Genomic DNA, 21,278 nt, shown 5'->3' with positions numbered 1-21,278 from the left:
TCCTTTACTATGTGTGCGTGTACACAAACGTACACACATACACCCACACACATATATATACAAGTGTGTATATGTACCTATGTGTGTATATATAAAAAACTATTATTGTTTGGGATGCTACGGAAAGCCACGAGTGAGGAAAGGACACCAAGATTTTAACACGGGGAACAGAGAGGTCGGCCTGCAGTATGGACTCATGTAACAGTTCACCAGCATCCACACCAGGATCAATGGCATTCCCTCATCTTTTTTTGGTACAAAAGATGATATCTCTCTACATAAGCTTGTAAGGCTTTAGGAACTAAAGCATAAATCAAACAAACAAAATCCCCAGAAAAACAAAACAAAAACCCCAGCCCATTAGTTTACAGTTTATTTTAAAAATTCTGAAAGACACTGCAAGTTCTAAACTTTTAGTAGGTGCTCCCCACACACAACCATCTGGTCAGAAACCCAGCAGAAGAGCCCCCTTTCCAGGAAGCTTTGCAACAGCAGAGTGGTGCAATATGGATGTTTCTTACTACAAGAAAAAATTATACATGGCACATTCTCTTTCATATTTTGTAATGTAAAAAGTTACAAACATACCTAATCAAATAAATAATAAAAAAAAAAAAGAATTTGAATGTATTTGTAAGTATCCTAAAACCACTACATAGAATAATGGCAACTTCACTCACAGATTATTTACATGGTAGTACCCAGTGTGGGTGCACTGCTACAAAACCCAGAACAGGAGGAGTAAACCTGAAATGTTTCCATAATGAAGATCTAGCAGCATGACTGCCTAACGCTGTTATCCCGACTGCTTCTGAATCCTTCCTTTTTTTAGTCTGTGTCTTCATCCAGTTCATAATTGTCTTTATCATAAATATCTTTTACTAAAAGAACCCGTACAAGCATGTTTTCCAAGGTGTTTCGGTCCAGTGAGGCGGACGAGTACCAGACAGGGCTGTCTGCAGAGCTAGAGCATTCTGGTTGCAAATAAAAAACATCCATTCTCTGATTAAGATTCTGTGGACTTTGGAAGAAAGAAGAAAGTCAATTTCACAGTATGTATACAAAATTCCTCACAACTTACTTTTTTCTTTCAAGAATAACTCTGCTACCATTACCACATTACATGGGCAGACCACATGCATGATTACATTAAACATTCTATCACTTGAGACATTCTGAAAGTTAATTACTATAATAAGATTACTTTCCCACCGTAATTTAAATTCTGTATTTCACCAAATCCAAGACACCATTGATAGAAACATTATTTTTAATCTTATTTTAATACTGCCATTAAACAAGTAAAGCACTGCCAATTATAATTCTTCAAGATTCATCCCAGTTCCAGAGACAGAATAAAATATGACTGAAAGATCCAAATACTGGTGTAGCCACACAGGGCTACCTAAAACCACCTGAAATACTAATTAATAAAAATAATCATCCTAGAGGTGACATTACTGTTTTTATGGTTCTTGAGAGCTAACCTGGGGACAGTTTATAAAACTGATTACCTAAGAAAATACATTCTGAGTTCATGTTTACCTTTTAAAAATTAGAGGGTGCATATATAAAATAATGAACAAGCATAAAATAATTTGTGATCTCTAAAAATTTCACTGGCTTCGAGAGACTCAAAGCCCCCAAACCTTACAGTGTTTACTGTCTGACCCTTTACAACAGCAATAATTTCCTTAGTAGAGAGCAATTTCTTAATATATGCTTAGGAGATACAAGCTGGGTGCTTTATAATAATAACAGGACTAAAATATTATAATTGAAATAAGAAAAGAGAAAAATTTTAAAAAGGATCAATGAAAAAAAGTCACCTCTTGGTAATGATAAATTCACAGCACCTAACTGTTATTACCATTTAAAAAAATCAAGTATCATAGCAACCCACTCCAGTATTCTTGCCTGGAAAAGTCCATGGACAGAGGCACCTGGCGGGCTGCAGTCCATGGGATTACATGACTTAGCATGTGTACATGAGGGTGGAGGGAGATGGGTTGGTAGCAATAAAGTGGTAGAACTAAAAAAAAAAAAGAAAAAAATCAAGTATCATAAACACTCACCTCTTAGACAAGTAGCATTCAAACATTTTCACAGGACATCTAGAAGGATTGGCTGTATTTTCAATTTGTTCAAATACTGGCTCATCATCTTCATGTTTTCTTTTTCCAGTAGTAATTTTATCTTAAGAAATAAAAATCACATAAACTCTCTACGACCAGCCTTCAAGAAAGGTGACCCGACTCACTGTGTTCATTCCCACTGCTCTTACACCAAAGGACGGGACCGGTTGTGCTCAGAGCCAGAAGCTGTGGCTTCTGGTAATTCCTAATTTTAACACGACCTGGGCTGTCTTATCTTATGGAAGCGACAGTCCTTGAGTTCTTAACAAGGGACCCATGTGGCCTCTAGTCAGCCAAGAAGCAGCTATCCCTGCCATAGCCAATCCCAAATGAGACTCGTTACACTACCTTCACTATCTGTTCCACACAGGGAAGACACTTGGTACCGAAGACAGGCTTTATTTTCCATGGTTAAAGGGTTTTTTTTCCAGTGCCTAAACACAGTGCCAAAGGAAAGCCGTAAGTGCTGTTCCACTGTTTTCAGGCCAAAATACTTAGTGTTAAAGTAGAACAGGGTGTTCAGAAGAGCTACTGGAGAGTGTGATCCTAGCTGTTTTATCCTCCAGAGATAATCTTCTTCAACTCGAGAAAATATTGACCCTTAAATAGAGAGAAATATTTTTAAAGAATTACAATAAACAGTTTTCCTGTAACTGTCTAGGAACAGATAGTTAATTCAAAAACAAACCTAATCCAATCCTCCATTCACTCCAGGGCAACTAGAATGAATTTCAGCATCCCCTACGAGGCTCCGAAACAACACAGAGCCAGAACCACAACACACTACACAACTAGACCCTGGGGCCAGGCCTAGGGTCTGCTCCTGGTCTTCCAGGTGACGAGCAGACTGTGGTCAGAAGGGGATTTAAATCTGCAGAAATCCTGGAAAAAAACAGGTCATTTCCATTCAAACAAGCTTTCTTTATACATCTAAAACAGGTTTCTAAGAAAAATGTATATCAGAATCTCTACTAAATGGCTTAAGAAACAAACATCCAGTTTCTTTCTTATTCCAGAGAAATTGAGTCACATTTATTACAAAGTTCTTCATAAACACTAGTTATCAATCACATTCAGTTCTAATTCAACAAAGGACAATATGATGCATTCATGAATAAGTACTCTCTAATTTAAATTATTTCTTATTTTTAGCCACACTTTCTATAAAAACAAGGAGATCCCAGCAGAAAGTCACTGCCATTGTATTTAAAAAGGAGCATTACCGTCTGGAAGTATGCTTGGTTGCCAACTTCGGAGTATCTTATTCAATTCTTGCTCAAATGTCTGGTATCCTGGATCAATAAATATGTTGTCTTTTCGATTACTACCACACAAGTACTATTAAAAAAAAAAAAAGAAAAACCTTGAAGGAAAATCAACTAATTGTATATCACTTATACTCTTTTATTTCCTAAGAAAAAAATAAACACCTTATGTCTCTCTATTAGCACACTTATAAAACGGGAAATTATCTATATACTTAGAAAACGAAAGAAACATAAGTTACCAATTAATCTGTTCCTGAAAACACTGTAAGCTGAGGTACACACCTAAGAGCTCAGGATGTAAGAAGATGAGAGCCTTTAGTCTGTCAGGTAAGAACAGAGCAGGTGGCTCCACTGCTACATGCAGGGTCCAGGGGATGCAGGGTGAGGCTCGGGGCAGGAGTTGGCTTCCCACACCTGTGACGGCCTCACCGAGCGGGCCGAGAGGCTCTCTATGCTCCATTCTCAAGTCAGTGCAAACTTAACGAATCTTATCGCTTCCTATGACAACTGTTAACAGTGAGGGTTGTTAAAGAATGATGTAAACACCAAAGTCCATCTCCAATGAGTAAAAATAAAGTATAAGGGAAACATGTGACAAGAGCACAAAGCCTGGGAGGTGGGAACCAAGACCATACACAGCATGAGAGTGTCATGTGTATAACAGGGCACGAAGATATGGAGGGCGAAAATGAGTCACTGAAGATGCATGTTGTAAATCTATTAGAAATCATCAAGACGCATAAAAAATAAACCAATGGTGGAGGTAAATGTAACCAAAACTGTATGCAGAGCAGCTAAGAAAATCCTTTACAATTCTCTAGTATTTTCAAAAAGGTCAGTTTTCATTCCAATGCCAAAGACTGTTCCAACTACCATACAACTGCTCTCATTTCACATGCTAGCAAGGTTATACTCAAAATCCTTCAAGCTAAGCTTCAACAGAATGTGAACCAAGAACTTCCAGATGTACAAGGTAGGTTCTGAAGAGGCAGAGTAACCAGAGAGCAAACTGCCAACATTCATTAGATCACAGAAAAAGCAAGGGAATTCCAGAAAAACATCTACTTCTGCTTCATTGACTACACCAAAGCCTTTGATCATGTGGATCACAACAAACTGTGGAAAATTCTAAAAGAGATGGGAATACCAGACCACCTTACTTGTCTCCTAAGAAACCTGTATGGGGGTCAAGAAGCAACAATTAAAACTGGACATGGAACACTTGACTGGTTCAAAACTGGGGAAGGAGTACATCAAGGCTATATATATTTTGTCACCCTGCTTATGTAAATCATATGCAGAGTACATCATGCGAAATGCCAGGCTGGATAAATCACAAGCTGGAATTAAGATTGCCAGGAGAAATATCAACAACCTCAGACAGGCAGATGATACTACTATAATGGCAGAAAGTGAAGAGGAACTAAAGAGCCTCTTAATGAGGGTGAAAGAGGAGAGTGAAAAAGCTGTCTTGAAACTCACCATACAAAAAACTAAGATCACGGCATCTGGTCCCATCATCTCATGGCAAAACAGAAGGGGAAAAAGTGAAAGCAGTGACAAGATTTTATTTTCCTGGGCTCCAAAATTACTATGGACAGTGACTGCAGCCATGAAATTAAGACACTTGTTTCTTAGATGGAAAGCTACAACAAACCTAGACAGCCTATTAAAATGCAGAGACATCACTTTGCCAACAAAGTGATGGTTTTTCTAGTAGTCATGTACGGATATGAGAGTTGCACCATTAAGAAGGCTGAATGCCAAAGAACTGATGCTTTGGAATTGTGCTGGAGAAGACTCTTGAGAGTCCCTTGGACTGCAAGGAGATCAAACCAGTGAATCCTAAAGGAACTCAACCTTGAATATTCATTGGAAGGATTGATGCTGAAGCTGAAGCTCCAATAATTTGGCCACCTGATGCAAAAAGCCAACTCACTGGAAAAGACCCTGATGCTGGGAAACACTGAGGGCAAAAGGAGAAGAGAATGGCAGAGGATGAGATGGTTAGACAGCAACACTGACTCAATGAACATGAATTTGAGAAAACTCCAAGAGATACTGAAGGACAAGGGACCCTGGCGTGCTGCAGTCCACAAGGTTGAAAAGAGTGGGACACAACTTAGCAACTGAACAACAACAACCCTATTTCAAGTAAATTATTTTTGCCTTGCTTGGTAAGCCAATAAATCCTTATGTTACATAATATCTTTGAAACAAAACATTTTTCTCGAGAAGAACTACCATAACAACCTTCCTTTACAACATTGTATTTCAGAGTTGTGGAATTACTGACCTCCTGAATTCCAAGGCAGAGATAGTAGATGCTATCGGGTGCATAGTTCTCCCCATTGGGCCTTCGGATCTCATTGACAAAGTGGGCAAGGCCATAGTCCAGCTCAGCCGTGGTGTGAGAGAGCAGATCCTCTTTCAACTTCACTGACTTAGCTAAGAAAAGAAATTTAAAATAACTGCTATTTATCTGAAGTAATTGCTATTTGTCAGAATAGTAATAGTAATCGCTATTTGTCTGAAGAATAAGAAACCTTCTGAAATCACTTTATTCTATAAGAATTCAAATGTATTTTAAGTTCCAGTCATCCAGTCATCCTTTTCAAAATCAAAGGTGGTGGGTAACAAAAAGCCTGATTTTAAACAGGAACCAGTGAAGACAAAACCAGAGCACTTACGAGGTGTCAGCCCGTCTAACACCAGAAGGTCTTCCTCGAGCCGCCTCGTCCGGACCCAGTGTCTCCAGGCATTGACCCCATACGCATACTTGAAAGGGAAGCTGCACTCGGAATTGTCAGAGCTGTCGTCGTGAGACTGGTACCCTGACACTGCCTTCCTCTTGGTGCCCTGGTCATGAAACACCATAGTCACATCTTCTCTTCCTTAAGCCTATTTATCTCATGACTTTATGTAAGCCATCTCTCAACAAATGCATATTATAGAGAGCTAACTGGAACTTCTGATTTGAGAACAGCTATCTATAACATGAAATCTCTCTCCAGGAATGCTGTATTTCTGCATAAATTACTTTGTACAACAAAATCATATTAACTTTTGCTGTGAGTTGAGAGTGACTGATGATGAAATAATAAAGATACAAGTAATAAACTAAAGATATGAAGTAAAAGGATTCCAAATATTCATGTAAGAGAGAACTAAAGAACTTCTCCCAGACTCCACCTCAGGGAATAACTCAGTTCCTCCTGCTTCCCTGATGTACTGTTTGCCACACAAAAACTTGAAATTTGGATATAATCCAATTCTTCTATCTTCCCTCTTGTTCCTGAGCTTTTAGTGTCAGATCCAAGAAACTATGCCTGACACAAGTTAAACAAGATTTAGGCCTCTGTTTTCTTCCCAGAGTTCTAGTTCTTACATCCAGGTCTCTGATTCACTCTGAGTTAATTTCTGTGCATGGTGTCAAGTAAAAGTCCCATTTCATTCTACCACAGGTCTCACTCCTCTTTCAAGTTTTCCTTTCTTTATGGAGAAATTTGTGAATATCATCTTTTTCTTTTATTTAGATCTTGCTTTATGGTGGAAACCAGAAATACAGAAAGTTGTTAATAAAACGAACAGGTATCATTGTTCTGAACGTTTGTTTAGGCCTGAGAGCCCTGAATGACTGAACTCTCCAGCCCATCTTCCTATGTGCTGGAAGGCTTCACAGAGACCAGACATAACCAACTGTGAACCTAAACCTCACCAAAAGTCACAGGGGGGAAAACAGCATCAGCTGCTGTAAAAGTAGTGAATTTACTTTTGTAGAAAGTATGTCAGCCTTTAATCAAGATAAAAATAAAAAATAAAAGCTAAATTGCAATGATATTCCCTCTTCTATGAAGTTACAACAAGAGATCCTTACTTAGAAATGAGGTAATAAAAACTTTACCTTTAAGCCATTTTAATCCTGGAAAAGGAAGTATCTTCCCACATTCTGGTGTACAACTGAAGCTCACTACTCACACAGATGTGATGTGAGTACAAGAACACCATCACGATTCATACCTTTTTTTTAGATCGAGGTCTAGGCTGTTCCTCATATTCTTCTCCAAAAACAGGTGGTAATAAAAACTCATTTTCCATATCAAGCTCCTCAGCAGCTGACAATCAAATCAGAAGAACTTTCACTCCAAACATAATAGCACAGGCTTGAGTCACATAAACTCAACCAACAAAAGGATCAATCCCTGACTCTGCACAATACCACGCACAGGACAGCCTGTGCTGGCTGGAGAACCAACCATTTCTCTACCTAACCTATCTATGAGATCTGATAACATCTGTTCAGACTCTTAAAACACACATATAATGCACATCAACATAGAATTCCATGGAATGTGTGATAGAAAAATTACTAAAACCTGAATTTCAATTATAAGATCTACCTAATCTCAGCACAAATCTGTTTCAACCTATTACATCTTTTCCGAAGTTAAACGCTTTACATCCCATTCAGTACACTTACTGGCTGTAAGTAGATTAAGAAAATAATGAAAAACAGAACACACATCTTTTACAACAAAAGACCTAAAAACATCTTTATTCCCTGTGAAGGTTAACTTAATTTTCAAAACGGTTTTAAGAAAAATACTATCTTTTATTTAAATTTTTAAAAAGACGCCAACACTTCTTTACTCTTTTATCTCCAAAAGTTCCTATAATGAAATAGTTTTAAGGTTTTTAAGGCTTTTGGAAATCCTGTTAATTAAGCACCTACAATTCAATATGCGCTTCCTTTTGGAAGAAAACTGCTGAATTTTATCTGCATGAAAAAGACAAATAACAGTACAGGCAATGACACAAACATGAGATTGTTTCATAACCACAATGATGACCCCATAGCTAAAGTCTAGAAACACACTTCATACTCCAAGAGCAAAACTGCACGCTCAGTACCTCTGGGAAAGTCTATTTCAATATCCAAGTCTGGCTCATATGGCACATCGGGCATGCTGGACTGGGTCTCAGGCTCAGCGCTCTTTAAGAGGTCAGAACCAATTATGTCCGTTTCAATAATGACACCTGTAATCAAGCCGTAGTATCATCAGAAATCAAAACAGAAAACTGTAACAATACTGATATTTAATCTGGGAAAAGCTACTTAATTATAAATTCAAAACAAGAATCTTTATCACAAAAGGAAAGAGCATGCAGCTACTTTCAAATGTAAGCTACTATAAGCTTTGAATTAGACAATCATGAATACACAAAAACTTTCAATCCTGTAAGTTTTCACTGCGCCTCTACAAAGAGAAGAAGCATGTTTTAAGAGTAAGCAACTCTACACAGAATTGCTAAGAGCAATCTCTGGTCAAAAATAAACTTATGAGCACAGACAACTGGAATTTTCAACATTCTTTTTGAATTGTGACCTAGGTTTTCCACATCATTCAATATATGCTTATTTACAACTGCCTTCTAATGTTTTGATCAGTTGTTTTAAACACTTTTGTACTGAAACCCACTGAGAAAGGCATCTTACTGAGTTCAGGGTGCAGTGGGAAACGGACATGCGCACACTGGGAACAAAAGTTGCACAAAATAACAGCCTTTCTAGGAGGGATTTATGCTGACACACCGCTGCACTCTGGGTGAGGGGAACAGAAGGACAAAGGTGGCTGCACTCTGGGTGAGGGGAACAGAAGGACAAAGGTGGAGAAACGTGCTCAGACACAGAAGCGTCCAGCACACATGCGTCCAGCTACCCCATCTGGCCAGCACTACCCTAACACAAGCCCCGGTTTAAATAATGCAACTTACTTTCTTAGTATAAATGAATAAAACAAAACTGGGGATAACCATCATAAAATACTAGTTTGGATCTTTATAAACCCTCCGACAAGTCAGTTTTGTGTCTGAGCTCACCCACTGAAAGAAGCATTAATTTAGATTTGATTTTAAAAACCAAATCTTGTCAACCATTAAAACAGGGACCATTTGAAATAGGTTATGAATTGCTGGGCTTGGCATCACAGAGCAACTGCAGATCCGACGTGGGTCTCAACCCGTAATCACCTCTGCAGCAATGCGTCCCCCACACCCCCCCAGGCTGAAGTTCAGTGAGGGGCCAGCCCAGACCCCCACCCGCTCTGCCCACCCCGGGCAGTGGGGAGCTCACTGTGGAGGTCTGAGCCTTCCGCCTTCCCCTCATCCTCAGTCATGTCCGTCATGGTCAGCAGCTCTGTACCCAGGGCATCTGAAGAACCTTTACTTTTCAGCTCTTCGGCCACAACAGTCTTCTCACCACTGTCCAGGGGGGCAGGCAGAAACACAGGGACTGGCACCTAAGGGAACAGAGGACCTATCATCAGGCTCACTTGCTTACATGGTACTTTTCCAAATTAAAAATTATTCTGACATGTGATCTACTTCATAATACTGGATTTGTTAGAAGCTTTGGAAAGAACTTGTATGTTAACTGTCACAAGGGAAGCCCCAAATACAAGCAGCTACTTTTTTAAGTAAAAATTAATTTCTGAGGTATTTCCATTGCCAGGGGCCTCCAGCAGCCACACCCTGACACAGGGACCCAGCAGTGCACATGATGACATCTGTATGTGGCTCCATGCCATTTGTGAACCTTCTGGCTCACAAATCTTCCTTTCTTCTAAAACAAACATGAATACAAAACATAGTATATGTAAAGCAGACACAGACATCGGTTGGAATCATTTACCTAATACCTAATTAAACACAGAGTAAGCCTTGGCAGAGCCTCCACCAGACCCAAGTGAAGGTCAGAAGCAGCCAAGCCTCATCCTTGCCCCTTGAGCCCACACGTTTGGCATGGGGCAGGGAGGCCCTGCAGTGTGACTTACGGGCACAGGCACAGTGGTGGGCACGGGGATGCTCTGGCTGTACATGTGCATGGGCACTGGGACGTACACGGGCACGGGGATGGGCACAGGCACGTACTCCGTCCTCCAGTCGCCATCTGGGGACACAGAAGGCAGTCAGGAAGCAACCAGCCTCAACCGCCACCCACCCAGCTGCTCAGGGTGCCCTGAGTACCCATTTAAAAAAAATGCCCAGTTTTCACAAAATTAGTTAAATTAAAAACAACAAAACTGAATGCAGTAGCCATTCTAACTTATAGAAAGCACTGCATGTGGGAGTCTTAGCTTCTTCAGTGGAAGTGGGAGTCCTAACCCCTGGACCACAGGGAAGTCCCCAGACTTGTTTTTTAAAAAGAAAGAAAACATCTTTTGAAATACAGGATGGTTCCAGACACCCTGGCACACTCCCCTCAAAAAGGTTTACTTAAACAACAGAATACAGCTAACATTTAAATTTGGTGAAAATATAGGTTTGAATGATTTCAACTCACTCCGACAAGGAAATAGAATAGTTATGGTTACAGATCACACTCAAAGAGATGGTTTTCTCAGAGGAGCTCACTTAATTTCAGTGAGCCCTGGCCCCCAAGGAAACAAGATCACTGGCGACATAAACTCGCACGCCTTTGTAGAGACTGATCTTTATTAATGACTATAAATGATATGCTGTATTCTGCAGGCATGTCTAGAACCAGAGAAGCAAAATCAACAGAAAGTGACAAAACCACCCAACAAGTCTATTCTGCAGCCACTGCTGAAAAGATTACGGATGTCACTCAAGGGCAGGGCCTGGGTCACCTGTCTGACAGGACTTGCTCTGCATGTGGGGTTTGCAGTAGGTTGCCTTGGTCATAGTCAAAGGTTTGCACAGAACCGCCTTGTTCTTCATCTCCTTGTTGGGGGTTGGAGAAGGGGGTGGTGCTGAGCCCTACAGAGAAGCAAAGAGAGACATTTTATTTCTGCCTCGAATTTTTACTGCTTTTGCTATTAAAAAATATCCAGTGTGTTCCAGGGGAGGGAACACACACGGAACCAATGTGAACCTACCCCAACTATCGGCAAAACGCAGTAATTACCCCTCTATAGATCTGCTCATCAAGCCACCACAGCACACTGTCTAGTCCCACAGCGTGCGGGGTCTTAGCTCTCCACCAGGGTGTGAACCTGCCGCCCACCCCATTGGAAGTGTGGGGTCTTAGCCACTGCACTGCCAGGTAAGTCCCCACAACAAAATTTTTAAAAATATGAGAGAAGTCTCATTCCTAAGTGAAAAAGCAAGGTTGTTAATCCAGTATTTTAAAATAATAAGGCTCTTTTTATTTAAGAAAGAAAAAAATTCTTGAAATTATTATGGCTTTCTGATACTCTGGCTTTTTCTACTGCATAAACTGTTAATGTGGTACTAACTCTGAAAAGAAAAATGATGAAAACAATTACCATAAATGCTATCAAACCTTAAGCTGTGTGTTTCAGGGTAATTTTAGAAACGTATCTCAACAGTCTATCAGATGCTTCAGCCTGTTCACCTGTTCACATCACACAGACATGCACACACACACGCACCACGCACACACACTGTAAAGGAAGCTGAAGCCCTGTCCCTAAGGCAGACACAAAGGTGCTATGGGGAAAGCGACAGAAAAAATGTGGGCACCAAACCCAGGCAAGTTGGGTCTGAACAGAGAAATGCTCTTGAAGCCCCTTATGAACCAGGGGTCAAAGTCAAGCCGTCTTAGTCACCCATGCTCCACTCCCGACACTCTGCAAACAGGGCACCATGTCAACTAAACCTGGTCACCTGGTAAAAGTTCCTTCCTTTCCTGCTAGTCAACAGGCAAGGTCTATACCTATTGAAAATGAATGCTGAAGGACCCCCAATAATGAAGACTACAATGACGACAGCCACCACACCTCCTGAATGCTGCAGGACTGGGTGTCTGTGTCCCCTAAACTTCACAACAAGATGGAACCCCAACTGGATGGCACCTGAAGGCGTGGCCTTTGGAAGGTGATGAGGTCATGAATGGGCTTGGAACCCTCACAGAAGGGCCCCCGAAGCCCTTCCCCTCCCATGAGGACACATGGCAAGACAGGAAGAGGAAGCAGAAAGAGGCCCACACTAGGTCCTGGGTCTGCTGGAAGCCCCAGAACTCGTGCTATTGTTGGCAGGCCGTCCTTCTGGCTACAGCTCCTGTTATATACAGCAGCTCCTGTTATATACAACAGTTCCCACGGGCAGGACTCCATGCACAGCACCCTTGCCGCACCTTATAACATGAGCCCTCTAACCCTCTCAGCACCACATGGGCAGCAGGTGTTTTCTCCTCCCGTTTTACAGATGAGGGAACTGAGGCTCAGACAATGCATGGCTGGGAGAGGTGACAGAGCGAAGAGCTCTGAAGTCAGGGCCCCAGCAGTTCCCTGATGCAGGCCTCTGTCTCAGCGCTCTTTATAATGACCCTGAAGAGGTTCCACCGCAAGGAGCAAAGCCCCACTTAAAAACAAGGGCAAAGTCACACAGAGAACCACGAAGTGACTCGCCCCCAACTACACAGCTGAGCTCTTATCCTCCAACACTCCTCAGCGGGGAACTAAGGCTCCCAGAGCTCACAGGACTGACTAGGTGGGGAGAACTCTGGATGGTGGAGAGTGACGCTGCAGAGGTTTGGCTCCCCCCAAATCACACCCCCTCCGTCCTCCCGTCTTCCCGTGACGAGGTCTCATGGCTGTTGGAAGAGACAAGTATTCATTCTCCTCGGTGCAGGTGAAGGGGTGTCTTGAAACCTTGGTCAAAAGCTTGGAAACAAGCTTGGGAGTTGCCTTATGGCTGCATGAAGAGGACCAACAGGAAGCAACCATCTTTACACTCCTCAGCGTGGACCAAGTACCTGGTGAGCATGGGACGATTCCACTGACAGTGCTGTCCTGGCCCCCAGCACAGACCCCCATCCTGTCTGAGGGGCACTGGCTGGCCCACCCTGCCCCGGCTCCCCAGGACTCCACCTCAGGCCCCTCCGAGCTTGGCCTCAGGGGGCAGTCTGAACAAACGTGCACACCTCTGCACACCACATTCCTCCGGCTCATCGTCGTCCACTGGCAACCTTCTGCTTGGCTGTTCAGAAGCTCTGTCACAGCCGCCGGACCACACATGCTCGCCCACTGCAAATGCTCCACTACTCTTGCCCAGGGACATGAGTATTCATGTGTCATCTCGCCCGACGTGGGTGAGGGCCACAACTAATCCACCTTTGTGTCCCTCAGCAGGCAGAAAAAGACCTGTTTTTATTTTGGGTAATTCAACAGAATATGAATACTTCAACCATCTCAATAGGTAAGTAAAAAAAAATCTTTTATTATTATAGTCAGATTAAAATGGACTAATTACTTTTTATGCCCACATTATAAAAATCAGTCTTTAGCACTTTACTTAAGCAATACTTACTGTCATTTTGGTTCGGGACGTCTGACAACCCTGATCTAAAAACAAACAAATTTAAAATAAGACAAATATCACTTTCTTCAGGATTTTCTAAATCCGTATTTCTCATTAATTTTTATGGATTTTTTTGAAATAGTCACTGATGGAAATATTTCATATTCTTCTGAGAGCTGAAATACAGAGCTAAGTAGTGGAATTAACTCTTTCCCCTTTTCGAACCATTAGAAAGTATATACTGCCTTGGGAGCAATACTATTTTCTTAGATTTAACTCTTAAATAAGTCACATCTTCTAAAGGGTTTTTACTGTTTGTCCTATTGACCATGGAGTTAGTACAATTTGATGAAAAAGGTTTTCATTTAAATTGCAAGTGAATAGGCAAATTTTTTTAATTGGAAGATAACTGCTTTACAATGTTGTGTTGGTTTCTACCATACATTAGCCATAAGTGTATACATACATGCCATCTCTCCTGAACCTCCTGCCCACCCACCCCCATGCCTCTAGGTTGTTACAGAGAAGTTGGGTGAACTCCTTGTGCTATACAGCAACTTCCTACTAGCTGTCTATCTTACACACGGTCACGTTTTCAATGCTATTCTCCCAATTTGTCACACCCTCTCCCTCCTACGCTGTGTGCAGAGTCTGTTCTCTGTGTCTACATCTCTATTCCTGCCCTGCAAACAGGTTCACCAGTACCTTATTTACTGATCCCATATATATGTATTATTATATGGTATTTGTTTTTCTCTTCCTGACTTACTTGACTCTGTATAACAGGTTCTAGGTTCATCTACTTCTCTAGAACTGACTCAAATGCATTCCTTTTTATGGATGAGTAATATTCTATTGCATATATGTACCGAAACTTCATTATCTATTCAAGGCAGATGAAATTTTTTTTAAACAATTTTCGTTATAATTCTGTTTAGATTCTCTCTACCCCAACTAAACTCTATTTTTATCAACTACCATTAAATTTTTAAGAGAGTAAAAAAACAAAATGCAAAACATCACTGCAGGCACTTCCACCTGGAGAAAGCACAGAGGCTGATGTTAAACTAACCCTGAAATCAACTGTTCATTACCACCACCCTGAATCCAGGTCTGCTCAGCAGGCTTTTCAGGTCACTACCTGAAGGGACCCTTACCATAGTGTAAGTTCTCGGGTCCGCGCTGGGTCGTCATGTTGGGCTCGCTCTGCTGGCAGTAGAAGCGTAACAGGCAGTGCTGGTCACAGAAGTGCTTCATCTCGCCACGCCACTGCACCCTCTCCCGAAGGGCTCCTTGAGACTTACAGCAGTCACACCTGGCAGCCTTAATGAAGCAAGGAAGGGGTTAGCATCTCCCAGGAGGTTTACAAAGCCAGACATGTTTTACAAGACATGAGTTTTATAAGAGTTCTAGCATTTTAGTGATTATTGCCAAATGTGACAAATGTATGATAAGAAAAAATAAAACTGTACTATAAATCATAAGAGTAAAATCCACAAAAATTGTAAAAGTAGTAGTTTAGCTAATTGTCGAAATCCCTTTCTATACTTACCAGAAGTCAAAGACCAGCATTACAAAGATAGGATAACCAAAACAAGTGCACAATGGTGGACCAGGCTGGTCCAGTGAGATTTAACATTATGAGATAACTGAGAGCCACACTGATACACAGGTCCAAGTCGCCCACAGTCACACCACACTGGAAATCTCTGATTAGTGAATAGACTTCCCAGGATCAACTGACTCATAACAGACCAATTTATACAACTGTACAGGCCACAATAATTTTGAAGCCAGCACTTATGCTAAGAAAAATAATGGATGTTATTTTATTTTGTTTCAACAGTTTAATAAATCTGAAGGGCTTTCATAAAGACACTGTTTTAACAGCTAGAACTTCAACTTTTTGTTTTAAAACACTTAATGTTTAATTAATTAAAAACCAGTTAAATTTTAAGACCACAGATTTCCTACATCTAGGAAAACAATCAGTCCTAACTAGTCTACAACTTAATATGCAAAATAAAACCAACTAGAATTCATACATAAACAAGTTGTACTTTTGACGGTCGATCAATTAACCTAGGGACAGAATTTTTAGAGATTCCATTCTGCCTAGATTTTGCCCATTTTCACTGTTTCTTAATACCCTGATCAATGAGTAGACCAAAAGGTACAAATAATTAATTTTAAAGATAATAGTTTTCATAATTTAGTTCTTACCTAATTATAGTAGAAATAAATTACTGTAATTTAAGAAATTACCCTTTAGTTTAGCCATCAACTTAGAAGTTTTGACAAAGCAATAAATGCCAAGTACTTGGCGGCGGGTAACAGCCCCAAGGGAGCTCCCTTCAGTACTCTGAGTCAGCCTTTCCCTGCCTCCATGGGAGTCTCACACATAAACATGACAAATTCTAGCTGGCACATGAACAAAGCACTGTGTGGGTAAACAGGTCTTATATAACAAACATACCCCAAGTTAGAACATGGGTTCTTTATTTCTCCAAGTCTGGTATTTCTCCTGCTGAATAAATGTTAAATGAATGAAGATGTACAGTATAAGTTATGACTATTAAGTGATGCCAATATCGCATCTCTCATCCAAAAATTTGTGAGCTTGAACGTTATAGTACTGGTAACATTACAAGGTAACCTCAGTAACATTAGCACTATCAACCAAGTCTCGGTTTACTTGATAATAATAAAGTCCCTACATAAAACTCTCACCAGCAGAGATTGTCCTTTAACCACTGACATGCTCCAGGTTTCCAGGGTTTTTCCCTTTTATGCTTTATACTCAAAGCCAAAGCACCAGCTATATGTCAAGAACACAGCAAAAGTGAAGATAAGGACCTGAAACAAGGGCCCAAATGCCCCCTCCACTCACAGCGCAGTGAGTGACTTTCTAGGGCCCAATGCCGAAGTAAATGCAGGGTCAAAGCAGATGCAAATCCGAATGAAGGCTCTCTGTAGGGCACCCCATTACAAAGACAATGAAAAATCCCAGTGAGTTACTATGGCCAACCAGAAACAGAAATTCTAACAGATGTGAAATGCAGTAAGACGGTTCTCAATAACACCTAAAACCCACATTAATTTGCACTTGCACACAAAGTACTGACTTCTTACACACAGTAGTATTTCCAGTTACACAGTAATTCCATAGGCCTAGTGCCAACAACCAAGCACATTCCACCCAAAGAATCTGAACAATAAACTCACTTTACTATTTTATAATTATAGACACTTGGAATTTTGTCCTAACAACACCTTAAGCTCCCTTTTTCCATAAAATTCAAAACAAATTTAAAACGTTTCTACCCTACTTCCCCCCCCAAAATGAGCAAGGTTAATGCTAATTTTCAAAAGGAAACAAAATATGTATTTTTTTCAGGATAAAGGATTATAACAGAACTCAATACCAATTTGAAGTTTAATACCAGAATCACAATTTTAGAGGTTATGAGCCTCTTGCTTTGGGCTGTTTCTCCCTTACTCAGCCACTCAAACAAACTCCTGGTAAACTGTGTGGAACCCAGGTCAATAAAAAACCTCGTGAAAGACCATTCCCTACCAACACCAACACCACTGTCTCCCACTCATGAGACGGAACTCTTAGGAAAGCTTAACATGTCTACAGCATAAGAACTAAGTATGACAAGTTTCTGCTTTAACAAACGCATCATCATTCACTTCGTGGTTTTCCTGTCACTGTAGAAATTCCAGGATTGTATATTACTTTTAGGGGAAAAAAATGTTGCCGTTTCAAGCAATCTAAATAATTGGCAGAAACTAAATTCTTAATTCAAAAATTGCAACTAATCCAGGAGCCCCTCTTCAGTAAGCCAGGGAAGGCCACTGGACAGACACTACACTGACAAAGCCCGTGACCTGTTGTGGACAGTTTGGGTGGATGTACCCACATCCTTAAAACCTTCCACCCTCTTGTTCCCTACTTCACCAATCACACCTGATTTTCTATGGGGGAACCATGAATGGAATGGAAACTGAGGATTTTATAGTCATTTATTTTAAAAAAGAATGCAGAAATAAAAGACTGGGCACTGGGTACTGTGCAAAGTATTAAAGTGTTAAGAATTCATCAGTTATACCCAAAAGCACATTAAAAGCAAGAATATTAGGTACTTCCTTTCTAAATCTCATGTCAAAAAATGAATAAATTTTTAAATCAATATTTCCAGCAGTTTATAGACAAAAAAGAAAAGCATGGAAGCCCGAAATATTCTTCATTCAGTCATCCTTTCATAACTAAGGCTTATTAAAATCTAAGTATTAATCTGACTACAGCTCAAAGTCCCATTACTCACCCATCTGGACATTTGCTAAAGAATTTAACACTGTCACCCTTCCCTACTGGTTTTTAAAACAAATCAAAACCAGTACTAAAAACCTGTAATTTTTAGAAAGTTTCAGAAAAGCTCCTTAGTTCTATTAAACAGAGTGCTAGGAAAGCATTCTTGGGACACCATGGGACTTTTGAGTTATCTTCGCTGTATATCAAACACCTAGCTATCATTTTATTACAATACTAAACCCCTTTTCTCCAAAAAATGTAAAACTTACAGGAATGAAAAGAACTATCCTCCCATCTGGTTTCACTTTATGCCTGGAAACATTAACTTTGAGGAAAAGTAAAATCTATTTCCTTCTAAAGAGTTATCTGGGAGAAAAAGAAACATTAATTTTACTCTCAGCATTTCCTGGATGCATGATTTCAATGGTCTTTGTATCGTAATTTAGATGAGACAGTACTTAATTAACCTCCATGTTAAATCCAAAAGCAAACCACTACAGAGACCTGAACAGATTATTCAAAATGTCTTGTCTAGCTAAACAAACATAGGCAGAAAAATTTTAAAAATAGTATCAAATACTTAAACAAAAATGTAAAGCCATTTATACTCTAGGTGGTCTCCCAAACTGAAGAAGATGAGAAAAGGTGGAAACTTGGTGTGTGTGCTCTGCCGGGCTACCTGCTCTCATTAGTAAACATTCCCTAATGAGGCACTTTTTATGGATTACTGGTCACATTGTTTAATTAACTAAAATCTAAAATTTTTGAGTTCTTAAATTTAAAAAGTAGAAAGGGAGAGAGGTTCAGGAAAATGTAATTTGGTTGGGACTCAATTTAACACATTTTCAAGATGACCACATGACAGTAACAGTGAATAAAGTGGACTCATGGTAAGTACAGAAAACATAGATGGCTGAGGGAAAACTCACAGGCAGCGACTCTGAATCAGTACCGGCTGCCTCCACAGGGGCACAATGATCCATCAGGAGGGGCAACAGTCTCCTCATTTTGTAGGTCATAATCCTACTGATTACATTAAAATCATCACTGCTGCATGCCTCACAATCTTCTAACAAGTCCCTTTACTCATCCTCAATCAGCACAGTTTATAATAATGCTATGTCATATATTATACAAAGATATGCTGGGTTTAAAATAAAGCAAGGAATAATTAAAATGTGTTTAATGTATAGAATACTGACATTAAACATAACTGTCACTAATTAATTTTTTTCTGAAATGTACTGCCTCACTGAAATTTCATTATTGAGCACATAAAAACATGAGCTACAATCATCCTTTAAATAGACGACATCTAGCTAACTTGGTCTTCTGCCAAAGAATACTTCTTTGATTCCCAAAAAAGAAAAAAGGAAACCAAAGGATTTCTAATTTTAATTATAAATAAGATAAAAGAGAACTGAAAGAATCAAATCAAAGAAAGAAGCCACAGAGAAATACAGTTCATGTGCTGTGAACAGAAAGCAATATCCTCTAAGATATTTTTTAAAATCAAAGCTTTGAATTCACAATTACACAATTCAGCAGAAATCTGTACAATAAAATGACAGCAAAATCCTTAGTACCACATGGTAACAACTTCTGTCTCAAATAATAAAACAGATGATGAAAAACGTGATAGTAAGAATAAAATGGAGTTTCCACATCTGTGCCGCTAAACACCTTCACTATTTTCAAATGATCCAAAACAGATTTTTAAAACCTCTACATGATGTAAGAAAAGGTGTATTTGTGTGTGCTAAATTGAAACTGAGCATTTAAGTCACTGAAGTAACATCTTCTGAGTGACGTCTCATCTGTAACAAGGTGCTGCTTCAGACAGAAAGGCATGTGTGTTCAACTGAGTTAGTACTAGTCTGGCGTGTTTCTAAAATCTAAACCTTAATTCTAAAGGTTAAAATAGTCAGAAACAACAGTAAAGTAGTGAACTAACTTTAAAACTGCAACAAAATCTTTGCCTATGACAACTTGTAAAGTATCACTTTCCTCTTTCTATTTAACAGATGCTTGTTACTATGTCAAGCTGTATATTCAAGACCTGCATTGAGAATTCCTATAATTCTTTAAGTAGAGTCACTTTACCACTAATAGCTTTCATTAAGAGACTAAATTACTGTACATGTTTCAACCATTTTATTATTGGTTTCTTTAGCAGCATTTCACAAATCTGAGGTTACAATGACATCTGGCCTTAGGTGCTTTAGAACTGTATTCATAGCAAAGCTTTAGCACTAACATGGTTTTCATCAGGTAATAAAAGTTGTTTTTATTTGACTAAATAAAGCCCAAATTTATACTCATTTTCTTACTGAAAAAGAAATAAAAGCAATGGACCAAAAGGGGCTTCTCTTCTACTTTTTTAAAAGTAGATATTTCTAAGACACTTCCATATGTATTCACAATTTCAAGGTAAATGTTTCTAGTCTCTATTCATCCATAGCGTCCTTTCCATTTGAAATTCTTCAAAGATCCACAATTAAAGGGGGAGGAGGGGGAGAATAATATTTTAAAACACATCCTGAATATCTAAAACAATAACCTGCCAATATTCATAATTGATAAAGAAGTCATCAAAAATACTTCTGTTTAGTGAACTAATGACACACGAACTTTAGATAAATACTCCATGTTGTTAAACAGCCCGACTGCAAATAAAGACACACCCTGCTGAGGGAGTGATGCCTCAAGACTGGAGTGAGGCTGGCAGGGGTACTTGCCTTGTAGTACCAGTCCTGGAAGCGACGGCAGCACTCCTCGCTGCAGAAGTCCCGCACCACGCCGTCCAGCTCCCTTGTCGCCCCCTTCTTACACAGCTGAGAGCAGTAATTGCAAGTCACACACCTCAGTCCTAAACGCCTTGCAAAGTCCTGTTTGTACAACAGTTTGCAGCCTGAAAAATACAAGGTTTTAATATTAAAACAAAAACTGATTTTTAAGGTAAGAAAGAGTTGACTTGTCAAATAGATCACTGGCTTTAGAAAGTGTTTATAAATTCACACATAAAGTCCTCTTTCTCTCATGATCAAAACTGTGAAATCTACTGTAATCAACACCAGCCTGTGAACAGTGGAACAGAGCGTGGAATATTAGATTTAGAATATCATGCAGGTTCAAATAATTAATGTAGTAAGGCTTTCAAATCTGGTAATGACTCAGAACTGTTATACCTGCTCTGTGCAAATATAATCCTGCTTGAGTGTCATCAACACAGCACAAATGGGCATTTAGAGAACTGAAACATGGAGACTGTTG

General features: G+C 39.8%; 1 protein-coding gene across 2 annotated transcripts in view; it reads right to left on the bottom strand.

Moving 5' to 3' along the window:
- Nucleotides 1-356: 356 nt before the first annotated feature.
- The window catches only part of ZMYM2 (zinc finger MYM-type containing 2), a 59,784-nt gene continuing 38,862 nt past the window's right edge, over nucleotides 357-21,278 (bottom strand). For both annotated transcript variants that reach the window (XM_020900428.2, XM_020900461.2), the window contains 14 exons: nucleotides 20,744-20,916; nucleotides 14,845-15,010; nucleotides 13,697-13,731; nucleotides 11,053-11,182; nucleotides 10,237-10,352; nucleotides 9,537-9,702; nucleotides 8,315-8,440; nucleotides 7,424-7,518; nucleotides 6,094-6,262; nucleotides 5,700-5,851; nucleotides 3,359-3,473; nucleotides 2,484-2,735; nucleotides 2,076-2,196; nucleotides 357-1,021 (listed from right to left, as the gene is read on the bottom strand). In XM_020900428.2, coding sequence (XP_020756087.2) covers nucleotides 829-1,021; nucleotides 2,076-2,196; nucleotides 2,484-2,735; nucleotides 3,359-3,473; nucleotides 5,700-5,851; nucleotides 6,094-6,262; nucleotides 7,424-7,518; nucleotides 8,315-8,440; nucleotides 9,537-9,702; nucleotides 10,237-10,352; nucleotides 11,053-11,182; nucleotides 13,697-13,731; nucleotides 14,845-15,010; nucleotides 20,744-20,916 — 2,009 coding nt within the window. In that variant the 3' untranslated portion in view covers nucleotides 357-828. The remainder of the gene's footprint in view (nucleotides 1,022-2,075; nucleotides 2,197-2,483; nucleotides 2,736-3,358; nucleotides 3,474-5,699; nucleotides 5,852-6,093; nucleotides 6,263-7,423; nucleotides 7,519-8,314; nucleotides 8,441-9,536; nucleotides 9,703-10,236; nucleotides 10,353-11,052; nucleotides 11,183-13,696; nucleotides 13,732-14,844; nucleotides 15,011-20,743; nucleotides 20,917-21,278) is intronic.

The sequence above is a fragment of the Odocoileus virginianus genome, chromosome 8, assembly GCF_023699985.2.
Source record: "Odocoileus virginianus isolate 20LAN1187 ecotype Illinois chromosome 8, Ovbor_1.2, whole genome shotgun sequence".
In the NCBI taxonomy this organism is placed as follows: Eukaryota; Metazoa; Chordata; class Mammalia; order Artiodactyla; family Cervidae; genus Odocoileus; species Odocoileus virginianus.
Note: the sequence above shows the minus strand (reverse complement) of the source record. Positions and strands in the feature narration are given on the sequence as shown.